Below are 20,028 nucleotides of genomic sequence, written 5' to 3' on the forward strand. Positions count from 1 at the left end.
TGCTGACACACTGGAGAAATGTAAGATCTGTCTGCCTCATGTTGAATGCTGTTTTATAACATTTAAAAGCTGTAGCTAAAGTACAGCTAAAGTAGCTGTGTAACTCAATGATATTGAAGCAGCCTTAACACAACACCTAGTGACCTCATCAAGTAGCAGCAGGGATGTGTTGTGTTGATTAATTTAGAGAGAGAGACAGAGACAGAGAGACAACATTAATAATACCATCAATAACACCAATAATAATATAATCAGTCACACCAGTCTGTAATGCATTATGAAAACGTTTACACGTTTATACAGTCAGTTAAGATAATAAATTATTATACTTTAAAACTTTATAACAGTCCTACAATACTGTAGCCATTAAAACAGATGTAATATTAATATCCTCTGTGTTATTTCTTCGTTCAGATGAGCTTGCTGTGATTTGCCAACATGAACTCAAATCTAATCTAAAGAAGAAGTTTCAATGTGTATTTGAGGGGATCGCTAAACAAGGAAACCCAACACTTCTCAATAAGATCTACACAGAGCTCTACATCACAGAGGGTGGAACAGGACAGGTCAATAATGAACATGAGCTGAGACAGATTGAGACAACAACCAGGAAACAAGCAAGACCAGAGACTGCAATCAAATGTAACGACATCTTCAAACCCTTAACTGGACAAGACAAACGTATCAGAACTGTGCTGACAAAGGGAGTCGCTGGCATTGGAAAAACAGTCTCTGTGCAGAAGTTCATTCTGGACTGGGCTGAAGGAAAAGCAAATCAGGATGTTCAATTTGTATTTTCATTCCCTTTCCGGGAGCTGAATTTGATGAAAGGGGACAAACACACTTTGATTGAACTTCTTAATCACTTCTCAATGGAAACCAAACAATCAGGAATCTCCAACTACGACAAGTACAAAGTTCTGTTCATCTTTGATGGTCTGGATGAGTGCCGACTGCCCCTAGACTTCCAGAAGAACAAGATCTGTTGGGACGTCACAGAGTCAACCTCAGTGGATGTTCTGCTGACAAATCTCATCAAGGGAAATCTGCTTCCCTCTGCTCTCCTCTGGATAACTACCCGACCTGCAGCAGCCAATAAGATCCCTTCAGGGTGTGTTGACCAGGTGACAGAGGTACGAGGGTTCAATGACCCACAGAAGGAGGAGTACTTCAGAAAGAGATTCAGTGATGAGGACCTGGCCAGCAGAATCATCTCACACATAAAGACATCAAGGAGCCTCCACATCATGTGCCACATTCCAGTCTTCTGTTGGATTTCTGCAACAGTCCTCGAACACATGCTGAAACATAAGAGAGAAGAGATGCCCAAGACTCTGACTGAGATGTACACACACCTTGTGGTGTTTCATACCAAACAGAAGAATGAAAAGTATCTTGGGAAAGAAGAGACAGATCCACACTGGAATAACGAGAGCATTCTGTCACTGGGAAAACTGGCTTTTCAACAGCTAGTGAAGGGCAATCTGATTTTCTATGAAGAAGACCTGAAAGAGGCTGGCATTGATGTCAATGAAGCCTCAGTGTACTCAGGATTGTGCACACAGCTCTTTAAAGAGGATTGTGGGCTGTACCAGGACAAGGTGTACTGCTTTGTTCATCTGAGCATTCAGGAGTTTCTGGCTGCTGTGTATGTGTTCCTCTCATTCATCAACAACAATGAGAATCTAATGGACAAACCGAAAACAAAAGACGAACCTGAAGTTACTTTCTACAAGAGTGCTGTGGATAAAGCCTTACAAAGTGAGACGGGAAACCTGGACCTTTTCCTCCGCTTCCTTCTGGGCCTCTCACTGGAGTCCAATCAGAAGTACTTACGAGGTCTACTGACAAAGACAAGAAGCAGCTCACAGAGCCATGAAGAAACAGTCAAGTACATCAAGGAGAAGATCAGGGAGAATCCCTCTCCAGAGAGGAGCATCAATCTGTTCCACTGTCTGAATGAACTGAATGACCATTCTCTAGTGGAGGAGATCCAAAGCTTCCTGAGCTCAGGAAGTCTCTCAGAACCCAACCTGTCACCTGCACAGTGGTCAGCTCTGGTCTTTGTGTTGCTGACTTCAGAAAAGGAGCTGGATGTGTTTGACCTGAAGAAATACTCCAGATCAGAGGAAGGTCTTCTGAGGCTGCTGCCAGTGTTCAAAGCCTCCAGTGCATTTCTGTGAGTACATAAAATGACATATAAAAACTAATCATCAGGAAGAAATATTCAGGTTAAAGAAAAATATGCATTATAATATGTGTTTAATATTATATTGAAAACATTGAATAAACGCATTGATTTTCACATTAGTATAACAATATGACCATACAACTCTAGGAGACAGAAGAAGAATCTATATGTTGTTTGGGAGAATTAACCAAATGCATCTGCCATTGTCCTTCTACACTAAATTAACAATGTGTTTGAAGTCATGATCTCTTTGTCAGGCTGTGGAGTCACAGAGGAAGGCTGTGCTTCTCTGGTCTCAGCTCTGAGGTCAAACCCAACACATTATTTGTAAATGGGTAACAGCGTAAACAGAGAAAGCTAAGCGTATCATTTTAATACAACCTGTCTGTCATTGTATTTCTTCTGTGTTTGCAGACTCACTGGCTGTAAACTCACAGACACATCCTGTAAAGTGTTGGCCTCAGTTCTCAGTTCAAACCCCTCACACCTGAGAGATCTGGACCTGAGTAACAATGACCTGAAGGATTCAGGAGTGAAGCTGCTCTCTGCTGGACTGGGGAATCCCCACTGTAAACTGGAGACTCTGAGGTCAGTATTATCAGATATGAAAGTACTTTATGCATGTAGTTCTCCCATTTGAAAAAGTCGTAATTATTCGGACATATTACTTATAGTGTATTAAAATAGTCATAAGTTTAGCATGTTGTCCCATATTCCATGCCTGCTGTCACGTTTCTCTAAGACAGAACCCAGAAGCAGACCAGGACAAGGTGAGTAAAATGAAGGTGAGTATTTATTGGTAGTCTTGATGTGTAATTTGAGTGATCCAGGAGACAGAGCGGCAGCGGAGGTGAGTTGATGAGAGTAGATGGGTGGATTCAATGAAGTCACTGTATCCACCGACGGCCAGTCAAGGGAGTTGAATGTTCCGGGAGGATGACTGTAGACAGAGTAAACGGGGGGGGGAGTAACCAGTAACAAGAACAAAACAACAAGACTAGCTCAGGAAACATGAGGCTGTTCGTTGCTAACGATCCAGCAGGGAATAGATGTCAGCTCAGGGCTTATGAAGAGGTGATGATCAGGACCAGGTGTGCAGAAGGTTGATGAGATGCAGGTGTAGGGTAATCACTAGATCTCCCGCCTAACTTCGTCGCCTGGCAACCAGATAGGTTTCTGAACGCACCCTTAGACACCAAACAGAAAACAGTCAGCTCAGGCAGAAACAGACTCAGGAAGCGGGATTCCTGACACCTGCAGTGAGGCTTGTGATTCTACTAACAAAGATCAAACCCCCTCTGTTATTGGTAATGTTGAGAGGTTAGTATGTTTTGTTGTAGCCTCTGTTATTGGTAATGGTGAGAGGTTAGCATGTTTTGTTGTAGCCTCTGTTATTGGTAATGGTGAGAGGTTAGCATGTTTTGTTGTAGCCTCTGTTATTGGTAATGGTGAGAGGTTAACATGTTTTGTTGTAGTCTCTGTTATTGGTAATGGTGAGAGGTTAGCATGTTCTGTTGTATCCTCTGTTATTGGTAATGGTGAGAGGTTAGCATGTTTTGTTGTAGCCTCTGTTATTGGTAATGGTGAGAGGTTAGCATGTTTTGTTGTAGCCTCTGTTATTGGTAATGGTGAGAGGTTAACATGTTTTGTTGTAGTCTCTGTTATTGGTAATGGTGAGAGGTTAGCATGTTCTGTTGTATCCTCTGTTATTGGTAATGGTGAGAGGTTAGCATGTTTTGTTGTAGCCTCTGTTATTGGTAATGGTGAGAGGTTAGCATGTTCTGTTGTATCCTCTGTTATTGGTAATGGTGAGAGGTTAGCATGTTTTGTTGTAGTCTCTGTTATTGGTAATGGTGAGAGGTTAGCATGTTTTGTTGTAGCCTCTGTTATTGGTAATGGTGAGTGGTTAGCATGTTTTGTTGTAGCCTCTGTTATTGGTAATGGTGAGAGGTTAGCGTGTTTTGTTGTAGTCTCTGTTATTGGTAATGGTGAGAGGTTAGCATGTTTTGTTGTAGCCTCTGTTATTGGTAATGGTGAGTGGTTAGCATGTTTTGTTGTAGCCTCTGTTATTGGTAATGGTGAGTGGTTAGCATGTTTTGTTGTAGCCTCTGTTATTGGTAATGGTGAGAGGTTAGCATGTTCTGTTGTAGACTCTGTAACTTTCTCTCTCATTATTATTGATGATTCATTCATGATTTGTATTAATCATGTTATCATCAGGATTAATTTAGTGTTTAGAAACATGTTATCTACTCACTTAGACAGAAAATTATCCAGTCATCATCCACCATTTTATTATTGGTGCAAAACACAACCAAAACAAACTGCAAATAAGACCAACTAGTTTACAACCAAACACTAATCTATTGACTACTTTAATACACTATAAATGAATTGGTCAAAATACTTATGACTTCTTCAAATAGGGGGACTAGATACATAAAGTGCTTTCATTTTTAAACGTGAAACAGATATGTATGAAAATATCCTCAAATAAAAGGTGACATTTTATACTGTCACCTCAAATGAAACATTTGATCTCAAATCCAAAATGTTGGAGTTTAGAGCCACATTTAAAATGTTATCTTCACTGTCAAAATAGATATGGTGTGGACTGTATACTCAATACAATCTAAATCTGATAACTCACTGTCTGTCTTTTGACTGATACTGCTTTTAAACTGGTCTGGTCAGTCTACTCAAATATTTGTACTATACATGTTTCTATCTGCAGGCAAAACGTTGATAATTTGTAATTTATAATATGATACATTAATTTCTGAATAGATATGGAAGGTTTCAGGACACTGATATATCTGAATATGTTAAAAAAATATACTGCTACTATTTTCACCACCAAAGAATATCAGTGTGGTTTTAATATGATTTGACTCTTTGCAGGCTGTCAGGCTGTCTAGTCACAGAGGAAGGCTGTGCTTCTCTGGTCTCAGCTCTGGAGTCAAACCCCTCACACCTGAGAGAGCTGGACCTGAGTAACAATGACCTGAAGGATTCAGGAGTGAAGCTGGTCTCTGCTGGACTGGAGGATCCCCACTGTAAACTGGAGACTCTGAGGTCAGTATTCCTGTAGTTGGTCAACAAGTGATAACTGTTCACCAGATCCACATGTGTTTACCAGACACACATAGTCCACACCATATGTGTTTGGACAGTGAAGCTTAAAGTTTTAAATTTGGTGCTATGCTCCAGCATGTATCTTCTCACTTAGACAGAAAACATCCACCATTTTAATATTGTGCAAAACATAACCCAAAACACAACCAAAACAAACTGCAAATGCAACACACGACTTTGAGTCACAAGCTTGATGTAGTTGTTGCATTAAAGGAATATGGGACCAAATACTAAACGTTTGACTATTTTAATACACTATGAGTGATTTGGTCAGAATACTTATGACTTCTTCAAATGGGGGGACTAGATACATAAAGTGCTTTTATTTGTCTAAATGGTGAAACAGATATGAATTAAAATATCCTCAAATAAAAGGTGACATTATATACTGTCACCTCATATGAAACATTTGATCTGAAATCCAAAATGTTAGAGTTTAGAACCACATTTAAATTGTTATCTTCACTGTCAAAATAGATATGGTGTGGACTGTATACTCAATACAATCTAAATCTGATACCTCACTGTCTGTCTTTTGACTGATACTGCTTTTAAACTGGTCTGGTCAGTCTACTCAAATATTTGTATTATACATGTTTCTATCTGCAGGCAAAACTTTGATAATTTGTCATTTCTAATAATGATACATTAATTTATGAATATATATGGCAGGTTTCAGGAGACTGATGTATCTGAATATGTTAATAAAAATATACTGCTTCTATTTTCACCACCAAAGCATAGCAGTGTGATTTTAATATGATTTGACTCTTTGCAGGCTGTCAGGCTGTGGAGTCACAGAGGAAGGCTGTGCTTCTCTGGTCTCAGCTCTGGAGTCAAACCCCTCACACCTGAGAGAGCTGGACCTGAGTAACAATGACCTGAAGGATTCAGGAGTGAAGCTGCTCTCTGCTGGACTGGGGAATCCCCACTGCAGACTGGAGACTCTGAGGTCAGTATTCCTGTAGTTGGTCAACAAGTGATAACTGTTCACCAGATCCACATGTGTTTACCAGACACACATAGTCCACACCATATATGTTTGGACAGTGAAGCTTACAGTTTTAAATGTGGTGCTATGCTCCAGCATTTTGGATTTGAGATCGAATGTTTCATATTAGGTGACAGTACAGAATGTCACCTTTTATTTAAAGGTATTCATACATATACAGTCGTGGCCAAAAGTTTTGAGAATGACACAAATATTAATTTTCACAAGTCTACTGCTTCAGTGTCTTTAGATATTTTTGTCAGATGTTACTATGGAATACTGAAGTATAATTACAAGCATTTCATAAGTGTCAAAGGCTTTTATTGACAATCACATGAAGTTGAAGCAATGAGTCAATATTTGCAGTGCTGACCCTTCTTTTTCAAGACCTCTGCAATCTGCCCTGGCATGCTGTCAATTAACTTCTGGGCCACATCCTGACTGATGGCAGCCCATTCTTGCATAATCAATGCTTGGAGTTTGTCAGAATTTGTGGGTTTTTGTTTGTCCACCTGCCTCTTGAGGATTGACCACAAGTTCTCAATGGGATTAAGGTCTGGGGAGTTTCCTGGCCATGGACCCAAAATATCGATGTTTTGTTCCCAGAGCCACTTAGTTATCACTTTTGCCTTATGGCAAGGTGCTCCATCATGCTGGAAAAGGCATTGTTCGTCACCAAACTGTTCCTGACTGGTTGGGAGAAGTTGCTCTCGGAGGATGTGTTGGTACCATTCTTTATTCATGGCTGTGTTCTTAGGCAAAATTGTGAGTGAGCCCACTCCCTTGGCTGAGAAGCAACCCCACACATGAATGGTCTCAGGATGCTTTACTGTTGGCATGACACAGGACTGATGGTAGCGCTCACCTTGCCTTCTCCGGACAAGCTTTTTTCCGGATGCCCCAAACAATCGGAAAGGGGATTCATCAGAGAAAATGACTTTACCCCAGTCCTCAGCAATCCAATCCCTGTACCTTTTTCAGAATATCAGTCTGTCCCTGATGTTTTTCCTGGAGAGAAGTGGCTTCTTTGCTGCCCTTCTTGACACCAGGCCATCCTCCGAAAAACTCACACCTGCCTGCTGCCATTCCTGAGCAAGCTCTGTACTGGTGGTGCCCCGATCCCGCAGCTGAATCAACTTTAGGAGACAGTCCTGGCGTTTGCTGGACTTTCTTGGGCGCCCTGAAGCCTTCTTCACAACAATTGAACCGCTCTCCTTGAAGTTCTTGATGATCCAATAAATGGTTGATTTAGGTGCAATCTTACTGGTAGCAATATCCTTGCCTGTGAAGCCCTTTTTGTGCAAAGCAATGATGACGACACGTGTTTCCTTGCAGGTAACCATGGTTGACAGAGGGAGAACAATGATTCCAAGCACCACCCTCCTTTTGAAGCTTCCAGTCTGTTATTCGAACTCAATCAGCATGACAGAGTGATCTCCAGCCTTGTCCTCGTCAACACTCACACCTGTGTTACCGAGAGAATCACTGACATGATGTCAGCTGGTCCTTTTGTGGCAATGTTTTTGGGGGATTCAGTTCATTTGCATGGCAAAGAGGAACTTGGCAATTATTTGCAATTGATCTGATCACTCTTCATAACATTCTCGAGTATACGCAAATTGCCATCATACAAACTGAGGCAGCAGACTTTGTGAAAATTAATATTTGTGTCATTCTCAAAACTTTTGGCCAAGACTGTATTTTTTACCGTTTTAGATATGAAAGCACTTTCGGCATCTAAACTCAGCAAAAAAAGAAACATCCCTTTTTCAGGACCCTGTCTTTCAAAGATAATTCGTAAAAATCAAAATAACTTCACAGATCTTTATTGAAAAGGGTTTAAGCACTGTTTCCCCATGCTTGTTCAATGAACCATAAACAATTAATGAACATGCACCTGTGGAATGGTCCTTAAGACACTAACAGCTTACAGACGGTAGGCAATGAAGGTCACAGTTATGATAACTTAGGACACTAAAGAGGCCTTTCTACTGACTCTGAAAAACACCCAAAGAAAGATGCCTAGAGTCCCTGCTCATCTGTGTGAACGTGCATTAGGCATGCTGCAAGGAGGCATGAGGACTGCAAATGTGGCCAGGGCAATAAATTGCAATGTCCGTACTATGAGACGCCTAAGACAGCGCTACAGGGAGACAGGACGGACAGCTGTTCGTCCTCACAGTGGCAGACCATGTGTAACAACACCTGCGCAGGATCGGTACATCTGAACATCACACCTGCGGGACAGGTACAGGATGGCAACAACTGCCCGAGTTACACCAGGAATGCACAATCCCTCCATCAGTGCTCAGACTGTCCTCAATAGGCTGAGAGAGGCTGGGCTGAGGGCTTGTAGGCCTGTTGTAAGGCAGGTCCTCACCAGACATCACCGGCAACAACGTCGCCTATGGGCACAAACCCACCGTTGCTGGACCAGACAGGACTGTCAAAAAGTGCTCTTCACTGACGAGTCGAGGTTTTGGCTCACCAGGGGTGAGGGTCGGATTCGCGTTTATCGTCGAAGGAATGAGCGTTACACCGAGGCCTGTACTCTGGAGCGGGATTGATTTGGAGGTGGAGGGTCCGTCATGGTCTGGGGCAGTGTGTCACAGCATCATCGGACTGAGCTTGATGTCATTGCAGGCAATCTCAATGCTGTGCGTTACAGGGAAGACATCCTCCTCTCTCATGTGGTACCCTTCCTGCAGGCTCATCCTGACATGACCCTCCAGCATGACAATGCCACCAGCCATACAGCATGTTCTGTGCGTGATTTCCTGCAAGACAGGAATGTCAGTGTTCTGCCATGGCCAGCGAAGAGCCCGAAATCTCAGTCCCATTGAGCACATCTGGGACCTGTTGGATCGGAGGGTGAGGGCTAGGGCCATTCCCCCCAGAAATGTCCAGGAACTTGCAGGTGCCTTGGTGGAAGAGTGGGGTAATCTCACATCAAGAACTGGCAAATCTGGTGCAGTCCATGAGGAAGAGATGCACTGCAGTTCTTGATGCAGCTGGTGGCCACACCAGATACTGACTGTTACTTTTGATTTTGACCCCCCCCCCTTTGTTCAGGGACACATTATTCCATTTCTGTTAGTCACATGTCTGTGGAACTTGTTCAGTTTATGTCTCAGTTGTTGAATCTTGTTATGTTCATACAAATATTTACACATGTTAAGTTTTCTGAAAATAAACGCAAATGACAGTGAGAGGACGTTTCTTTTATTGCTGAGTTTAGTTCTCCCATTTGAAGAAGTCTTAATTATTTGGACAAATTTATTTAATCATAAGTTTAGTATTTAGTCCCATATTCCATGCCTGCAGTGATTACATCAAGCCTGTGATTCTACTAACTTGTTGAATTCATTTACAGTTTGTCTTGGTTGTGTTTTGGATGATGTTTTTCCTAATAGAAACTGAATGGTGAATAATGTCCTGTCATTTTGGAGTCACTTCACTTGTATTGTCAGTAAGAATAGATGTTTCTGAACACTTCTACATTCATGTGGATGCTACCATGATTATGAATAATCAGGAATTAATTGTGAATAATGAGGAATGAGCCTCTGTTATTGGTGATGGTGAGAGGTTAGCATGTTTTGTTGTAGTCTCTGTTATTGGTAATGGTGAGAGGTTAGCATGTGTTGTTGTAGCCTCTGTTATTGGTAATGGTGAGAGGTTAGCATGTGTTGTTGTAGCCTCTGTTATTGGTAATGGTGAGAGGTTAGCATGTTTTGTTGTAGCCTCTGTTATTGGTAATGGTGAGAGGTTAGCCTGTTTTGTTGTAGCCTCTGTTATTGGTTATGGTGAGAGGTTAGCATGTTTTGTTGTAGCCTCTGTTATTGATAATGGTGAGAGGTTAGCATGTTTTGTTGTAGCCTCTGTTATTGGTAATGGTGAGAGGTTAGCCTGTTTTGTTGTAGCCTCTGTTATTGGTTATGGTGAGAGGTTAGCATGTTTTGTTGTAGCCTCTGTTATTGATAATGGTGAGAGGTTAGCATGTTTTGTTGTAGCCTCTGTTATTGGTAATGGTGAGAGGTTAGCATGTTTTGTTGTAGTCTCTGTTATTGGTAATGGTGAGAGGTTAGCATGTTTTGTTGTAGCCTCTGTTATTGGTAATGGTGAGAGGTTAGCATGTTTTATTGTAGCTTCTGTAACTTTCTCACTATTATTCATGATTCATTCATGATTTCTCTTAATCATGGCATCATCAGGATGCTTTTAGTAGTGTTTAGAAACATGTTATCTACTCACTTATAAATAAAATGACTCCAGTCACCATCTGTAATGAACACGATGGGAGACAGAGAGCTGGTTTCAAGTGCAGGGCTCAGCAGGTGTTTATTGTAAAGGACCACAGGTCCAGGGGCAGGCAGAAGATCAAAAAGGGTCCAAAAATGCAACAGGCAGGGAAAAGGCCGTGGTCCGGGAGATCAGGCAATAGGTTGATAACAGGAAATCCAATAGGCTAAGGTACAGGCAGGGAATAGGTTGATAACAGGAAATCCAATGGGCTAAGGTACAGGCAGGGAATAGGTTGATAACAGGAAATCCAATGGGCTAAGGTACAGGCAGGGAATAGGTTGATAACAGGAAATCCAATGGGCTAAGGTACAGGCAGGGAATAGGTTGATAACAGGAAATCCAATGGGCTAAGGTACAGGCAGGGAATAGGTTGATAACAGGAAATCCAATGGGCTAAGGTACAGGCAGGGAATAGGCAAAAGGCGTCGTTAGGGAGGCAGGCAAAAACTATCATACACGGGAGGAGTAAATTAAAGGAAACTCAGCGCTCCGAATAGCCGTGTGTCGCAAATCAAACATTACATCACAATGATGGGGGTGCAAAGAACTGAACTAAATAGAGTTTGATAATGACATACAGGTGTGTGAACAGGTGATCAGAATTCAGGTGACTGGGATCTGGAGAGTGAGCTGCGTTCAGGGGGATCTACGTGTTTGAGAGTGTGAGCTGGAAGCAGACGTTACACCATCCACCATTTTAATATTGGGCAAAACACAACCCAAAACACAACCAAAACAAACTGAAAAATCAATCAACGAGTTTGAGTCACAAGCTTGATGTAGTCGCTGCGTTCAAGGAATATCGGATCAAATACTCAACTTGTGACTACTTTAAGCCACTATGAGTGAATTGGTCAGAAAACATATGACTTCTTTAAATAGGGGGACTAGATACATAAAGTGCTTTCATTTTTCTAAATAATGAAACAGATATGTATGAAAATATCCTCAAATAAAAGGTGACATTATATACTGTCACCTCATATGAAACATTTGATCTGAAATCCAAAATGTTAGAGTTTAGAACCACATTTAAATTGTTATCTTCACTGTCAAAATAGCTATGGTGTGGACTGTATACTCAATACAATCTAAATCTGATACCTCACTGTCTGTCTTTTGACTGATACTGCTTTTAAACTGGTCTGGTCAGTCTACTCAAATATTTGTACTATATATGTTTCTATCTGCAGGTAACACATTGATAATTTGTAATATGATACATTCATTTCTGAATAGATATGAAAGGTTTCATGACTGATATATCTGAATATGTTGAAGAAATATACTGCCACTATTTTCACCACCAAAGAATATCAGTGTGATTTTAATATGATTTGACTCTTTGCAGGCTGTCAGGCTGTCTAGTCACAGAGGAAGGCTGTGCTTCTCTGGTCTCAGCTCTGAGGTCAAACCCCTCACACCTGAGAGAGCTGGACCTGAGCTACAATCACCCAGGAGACTCAGGAGTCAGACTGCTCTCTGCTGGACTGGAGGATCCACACTGCAGACTGGAGAAACTCAAGTATGTAGAGGGTTTATGTCAATGTTCATATCAGACATGTTTGACTTTTCAGGCTAGTTAATACAAACATTCTGACCACCACTTGGACAAAGCTATATGCTGTGTGTGTGTGTGTGTGTGTGTGTGAGAGTTCAGGTGTATCCCTCAATGACTGTCTGTTCTTCTGCTTACCGCTACAGTGTGGAACATGGTGGAGAGAACAGAATGAAACCTGGACTTAGAAAATGTGAGTGTTGACTGCTGTGAAGAATATGACTAAGAATAAGTCTTAATTCAAGTTAAGTCAAAGACCACCATCATTACTGACTTGGTCATATTAAATATCATCTGTAGTTCTACAGAAGCAGAAATCAGGGACACCAACGTTTACAAAGAGTTGAGTGTGTGTGTGTGTGTGTGTGTGTGTGTGTGTGTGTGTGTGTGTGTGTGTGTGTAATTAATGTGAATAAGTGTGTATTATATTACCATACAGTATAACATATGATCATTCAACAAGTCTCAAGTTACCTTAACTTCTCCTTTTGATACCTAGAAACATCTACATTAAATGAATTAGTGAAAAGTGAGTTAACATTCTAATGTGAATGATGATGATTTCTAATATTGTGTCTGGTTTCATCCATCAGATGTCTGTGATCTCACACTGGACCCAAACACAGTAAACAGACTCCTCTCTCTGTCTGAGGAGAACAGAAAGGTGACATGTAGGACAGAGGAGCAGCCGTATCCTGATCACCCAGAGAGATTTGAGGACTGGGGACAGGTGCTGTGTAGAGAGGGTCTGACTGGGCGCTGTTACTGGGAGGTAGAGTGGAGTGGGAGTTGGGCTGGTATAGGAGTGACATATAAAGGAATCAGCAGGAGAGGAAGGAGTAAGGACTGTTGGCTTGGATACAATGACAAGTCCTGGTGTCTGTTCTGCTATGACAACAGTTACTCTGCCAGGCATAATAATAACTCCACTACCATAGACGTCCCCTCCTCCAGCTGGTATAATAATAACTCCACTACCATAGACGTCCCCCCCTCCAGCTCCCACAGAGTAGGAGTGTATCTGGACTGGTCAGCCGGCACTCTGTCCTTCTATAGAGCCTCCTCTGACACACTGACCCACCTGATCACATTCACCTCCACATTCACTGAGCCCCTCTATCCAGGGTTTGGGGTTTGGGATGTTGGCTCTTCAGTGTCCCTGAAATAATAACTGGACACACACACACACACACACACTGGACACACACACACACACACACACACACACACACACACACACACACACACACTGGACACACACACACACACACACACACACACACTTACACACACACACACACACTGGACAAACGAAAACACACACACACTCACACACATACACACACACACACTGGACACACACACACACACACACACACACTGGACACACACACACACACACACACACACACACACACACTGGACACACACACACACACACACTGGTCAAACAAAAATACACACACACACACACACACACTGGACACACACACACACTGGACAAACAAAGTGGACAAACACACACACTGGACACACACACACACAAACACTGGATACACACAGACACACACACACTGGACACACACACTAGACAAACACACACACACTGGACTCACACACACACTGGACACACACACACACTGGACACACACACACACACACTGGACACACACACACACACACTGGACACACACACACACACTGGACACACACACACACACACTGGACACACACACACACACTGGACACACACACACACACACACTGGACACACACACACTGGACACACACACACTGGACACACACACACACACACACTGGACAAACACACACACACACACACACTGGACAAACACACACACACACACACACACTGGACAAACACACACACACACACACACACACTGGACAAACACACACACACACACACACTGGACAAACACACACACACACACACACACTGGACAAACACACACACACACACACACACACTGGACAAACACACACACACACACACTGGACAAACACACACACACACACACACTGGACAAACACACACACACACACACTGGACAAACACACACACAAACACACACACACACACACTGGACAAACACACACACACAAACTGGACAAACACACACACACACACACACACACACACTGGACAAACACACACACACACTGGACAAACACACACACACACACTGGACACACACACACACACACTGGACACACACACACACACACTGGACACACACACACACACACTGGACAAACACACACACACACACACACTGGACAAACACACACACACACACACACTGGACAAACACACACACACACACACTGGACAAACACACACACACACACACACTGGACAAACACACACACACACACTGGACAAACACACACACACACACACACACTGGACAAAAACAAACACACACACACACACACACACACTGGACAAACACACACACACACACACACACACTAGACAAACAAACACACACACACTGGACTCACACACACACACACACACTGGACACACACACACTGGACACACACACACACACACACACACACACACACACACACACACACACACACACACCACAAACAGGACACATACACACACACATGCGCATCTTCCTATAATTGTGAGGACCTTGACCCATGACCTCTTACAATAACACCGTTAGTCTTTCCACAAGACTCCCATGAAGTTATAGTGTGACGTTATGAGTCGACGTTAAAGTAACATTCTCACAACATACTGCACTTGTTTTATCCTGTTTTAGATGTATCCTCTGTTTAAACATTTAAACTCTTACAATAACACTGTTAAAATACCAATGTGATCATTTCTTGTCTTTTATGTTGGAAAAACAAATTGTACAATTATATGTGGACATACGCTCCATAGTTGTACAAGTATACATGGATATATTGTACTTTTCATAATAAAACATACTTGAAACAAGAAAAAGCATGTTTATTGTGAAAACAATTTCGTTATTGATTTTTACATTGCTTCTCCCTGTCTCATGTTGACGTTTGTCATGAATCTTGACCTGGAGGCAGAACTGTGCGATTTCCTCTAGATATGTCAGCTGCAAAGTCAGAATTGGCTGTGGAAAATAATGTTGTTTTATGGTCTTAATTTAAGGGAAGGATTAGCAGTGTGGTTAGGGTTGAGGTAAGGATTAAAATCTGATTGTATTACTTTGTGCCTGTGCCAGCTAGTGAATACTTTGCTGAACTGCCTAGAGGGCAAGATTCATACCAATAAATGCCAACCTGCCTCCAGGGCAAGATTCATGACAATAAATGCCAACCTGCCTCCAGAACAAGATTCATGACAATAAATGCCAACCTGCCTCCAGAACAAGATTCATGACAATAAATGCCAACCTGCCTCCAGAACAAGATTCATGACAATAAATACCAACCTGCCTCCAGGGCAAGATTCATGACAATAAATGCCAACCTGCCTCCCATTCATCCCCTCCTTATCTTTACAAGGCTGCAGAACCTGCAAGCTAGTGATGTGGGGGTTCTCTCATAACCCTCAGTCCCCAGGTGGGTAGATGGCAGGTTGAATAAAGAGAAGCTAGTGATGTGGGGGTTCTCTCATAACCCTCAGTCCCCAGGTGAGTAGATGGCAGGTTGAATAAAGAGAAGCTAGTGATGTGGGGGTTCTCTCATAACCCTCAGTCCCCAGGTGGGTAGATGGCAGGTTGAATAAATAGAAAACAATAGGCTATATAAATCAATCCATAAATGTATAGTTATTATGTAATTTACACAAAACATTAAGGACACCTTTCTTTCCATGACAAACTGACCAGGCGCAACTCAATATTAGGAAGGTATCCTTAATATTTTGTCCACTCAGTGGCTCTGACCCTTTACGTAACAGTCAATCCTCTTTTCCAGGAAACCTTCCTTAAATTTCCCCAAATACTTCCACACTGCTGCTCTCTCACAGCTGCTCCAGGGCCTCTTGGGTTGAGGAGTCATTCTCTTCTAACCTGATCACAGCTGCTCCAGGGCCTCTTGGGTTGAGGAGTCATTCTCTTCTAACCTCATCACAGCTGCTCCAGGGCCTCTTGGGTTGAGGAGTCATTCTCTTCTAACCTGATCACAGCTGCTCCAGGACCTCTTGGGTTGAGGAGTCATTCTCTTCTAACCTGATCACAGCTGCTCCAGGGCCTCTTGGGTTGAGGAGTCATTCTCTTCTAACCTGATCACTGCTGCTCCAGGGCCTCTTGGGTTGAGGAGTCATTCTCTTCTAACCTGATCACAGCTGCTCCAGGACCTCTTGGGTTGAGGAGTCATTCTCTTCTAACCTGATCACTGCTGCTCCAGGGCCTCTTGGGTTGAGGAGTCATTCTCTTCTAACCTGATCACAGCTGCTCCAGGGCCTCTTGGGTTGAGGAGTCATTCTCTTCTAACCAGATCACAAACAAAGACAAGATTCAAACAAATAAACATGATGGTCCAACATAATAGGGGGGGGGGTATAGGGAAGGTAGGGGAGAGGAGGGGGGTATAGGGAAGGTAGGGGAGAGGAGGGGGTATAGGGAAGGTAGGGGAGAGGAGGGGGTATAGGGAAGGTAGGGGAGAGGAGGTGGGGTATAGGGAAGGTAGGGGAGAGGAGGGGGGTATAGGGAAGGTAGGGGAGAGGAGGGGGGTATTGGGAAGGTAGGGGAGAGGAGGGGGGTATAGGGAAGGGAGAGGAGGGGGTATAGGGAAGGTAGGGGAGAGGAGGGGGTATAGGAAAGGTAGGGGAGAGGAGGGGGGTATAGGGAAGGTAGGGGAGAGGAGGAATGGTATAGGGAAGGTGGGGTAGAGGAGGGGATATAGGGAAGGTAGGGGAATGGAGGGGGTATGGGAAGGTAGGGGATAGGACATGAAAAATAAAGACTTCATGTCAGGTAAGCAGCCTCCAAGTCTACCCTCACCAACTGATCATTAATTATGATCTAGGATCAGGTCCCCCCTCTCCATGTAATCTGATTCATTATGATATAGGATCAGGTCCCCCTCTCCATGTAATCTGATTCATTATGATCTAGGATCAGGTCCCTCCTCTCCATGTAATCTGATTCATTATGATCTAGGATCAGGTCCCCCCCTCTCCATGTAATCTGATTCATTATGATATAGGATCAGGTCCCCCATCTCCATGTAATCTGATTCATTATGATATAGGATCAGGTCCCCCCTCTCCATGTAATCTGATTCATTATGATATAGGATCAGGTCCCCTCTCTCCATGTAATCTGATTCATTATGATCTAGGATCAGGTCCCTCCTCTCCATGTAATCTGATTCATTCTGATCTAGGATCAGGTCCCCCCTCTCCATGTAATCTGATTCATTATGATATAGCATCTTTTTATTTTTATTATTTCACCTTTATTTAACCAGGTAGGCCAGTTGAGAACAAGTTCTCATTTACAACTGCGACCTGGCCAAGATAAAGCAAAGCAGTGCGACAGAAACAACAACACAGAATTACATGTAATAAACAAGCGTACAGTCAACACAATAGAAAAAAGAAAGTCTATATACAGTGTGTGCAAATGGCGTGAGGAGGTATGGCAATAAATATGCCGTAGTAGCAAAGTAATCACAATTTAGCAGATTAACACTGGAGTGAGAGATGAGCAGATGATGATGTGCAAGTAGAAATAATGGTGTCCAAAAGAGCAGCAAAGTAAAAAAAAACAATATGGGGATGAGGTAGGTAGATTGGGTGGGATATTTACAGATGGCCTATGTACAGCTGCAGAAATCGGTTAGCTGCTCAGATAGCTGATGTTTAAAGTTAGTGAGGGAAATATAAGTCTCCAGCTTCAGCGATTTTTGCACTTAGTTCCAGTCATTGGCTGCAGAGAACTGGAAGGAAAGGCAGCCAAAGGAGGTGTAGGCTTTGGGGGTGACCAGTGAGATGTACCTGCTGGAGCGCGTGCTACGGGTGGGTGTTGTTATCGTGACCAGTGAGCTGAGATAAGGCGGAGCTTTACCTAGCAAAGACTTATAGATGACCTGGAGCCAGTGGGTCTGGCGATGAATATGTAGCGAGGGCCAGCCGACTAAAATGACCTGGGTTGCAATCATGAAAAAAAACTACCCGGCCTTCATGGTTTGACATGGAGAACATTGGGAGAGATGAGAGCTGACGTTTTAGTAAATGTGCAGATTACGTATCTCAGTCACAGACAAGAAGCTCAATTAAGACATTATCTTCACCACTGGGACTGGGGACAACAGGACCACAGGTCAAATAATACAGCTCAACACTTCCACACTACCACAGTGAGTAGAATCAGGCTTCTGGACACAGAAAACTTGCAGAATTATTAATGATGAATTGTATTAGACGTTATTAGACATTTCTGTTGTTGAGGAGGATGGGAGATCCACAGAGACGTCAAAATGTGTTTCAAAAATCGTCAAAGAGTAATTATTTTAACCTAAAGCATTTAATAAAGACACTTACAGTACAATATTATGGGGAATAGGAATGAGAGGGCTACTTACACCATTTTGGGAAGGGATCACAGCAGTGATTGAATGAGGGTATGAGGCATGAGTTGAGGTGTTCAGAGACTTGACCAGTGCAGGACAGGATTTGACTGGGAAGACAATAACACAAAAACACTACACAGTGAGACAAAAGAGCTAAGAATGAGTTACTCCAAGCAAGGAGTCAAATAGATGTGTAATAATGTGATTGTGATTGTGATTGACTCTACATAAAGTAATGAGAGAAAAATTGACAGGGGTTCCCTCACTGTGCTTAGAGAGGAAACATTCAATGTGCCAGTGGATGAGTGGGCCACATGAGACGTGGCTTCCAGTTCATGTGAGGAGGTAGTTGACAATGGTAGTGGAGTGGTCATCGCTTGTTAAACCATGGAACAGGAGGGGACTCAGCTGGAAATACAGACAGCAGATACGTTCCCTTGAAGCTGAGCCATCGTAGGTTTGAACAACAAGTTTGTCCATGAAGATAAACACGGAATTCACATCTCGCCCACTTGGCAAATCAAAGTAGCCCAAGAAACTTTTTCTGAATAAAGCCCTGATCATCCACATACAGTACCTGACGATAACTGACAACGGCAAGCAGACTGGTGGCAACCATAGGTCCCAGAGTGGGGGGGGGGATTTTTTTGCACTGGGGCCCAGAGGTTGTCCTTACCTGTTGACCTAACCAGGAAAACTCTGGACCCTATAAGGTATGACAGTGATGAATCAGTTGTAAAAGGTTTTGTAAGGGCTATGATGGGAACAGTTTGTCCTTATCTGTTGACCTAACCGCGATATTCAAATACCTTAGAAATGCTATTACTTCAATTTCTCAAACATATGACTATTTTACACCATTTTAAAGACAAGACTCTCGTTAATCTAACCACACTGTACGATTTCAAAAAGGCTTTACAATGAAAGCAAAACATTAGATTATGTCAGCAGAGTACCCAGCCAGAAATAATCAGACACCCATTTTTCAAGCTAGCATATAATGTCACATAAACCCAAATCACAGCTAAATGCAGCAATAACCTTTGATGATCTTCATCAGATGACACACCTAGGACATTATGTTATACAATACATGCATGTTTTGTTCAATTAAGTTCATATTTATATCAAAAAACAGCTTTTTACATTAGCATGTGACGTTCAGAACTAGCATACCCCCCGCAAACTTCCGGAGGAATTTGCTAAGTTACTCACGATAAACGTTCACAAAAAGCATAACAATTATTTTAAGAATTATAGATACAGAACTCCTCTATGCACTCGATATGTCCGATTTTAAAATAG

At 42.6% G+C, this 20,028-nt stretch overlaps 1 protein-coding gene and 1 long non-coding RNA gene across 2 annotated transcripts; one reads left to right on the plus strand and one right to left on the minus strand.

Annotated features, from left to right (window-relative positions):
- The first annotated feature begins 277 nt into the window (after nt 1–277).
- On the plus strand, nt 278–14,277 carry LOC145866914 (NLR family CARD domain-containing protein 3-like). The gene is made up of 5 exons (XM_082970986.1): nt 278–302; nt 415–2,179; nt 2,606–2,825; nt 12,268–12,373; nt 12,774–14,277. The coding sequence occupies exons 1-5, from the start codon at nt 278–280 to the stop codon at nt 13,346–13,348; spliced, it is 2,691 nt and encodes an 896-aa protein (XP_082827112.1). The 3' UTR covers nt 13,349–14,277.
- Nucleotides 14,278–16,584: 2,307 nt separating this feature from the next.
- LOC145866921 (uncharacterized) lies at nt 16,585–20,028 on the minus strand. The gene is made up of 3 exons (XR_014383158.1): nt 18,990–20,028; nt 18,736–18,830; nt 16,585–16,636 (listed from the first exon to the last, which is right to left on the minus strand). It is a non-coding gene; the product is annotated as an uncharacterized LOC145866921 (long non-coding RNA).

This window comes from Salmo salar, unplaced genomic scaffold (genome assembly GCF_965601325.2).
Source record: "Salmo salar unplaced genomic scaffold, fSalSal1 ptg000136l, whole genome shotgun sequence".
Classification (NCBI taxonomy): Eukaryota; Metazoa; Chordata; class Actinopteri; order Salmoniformes; family Salmonidae; genus Salmo; species Salmo salar.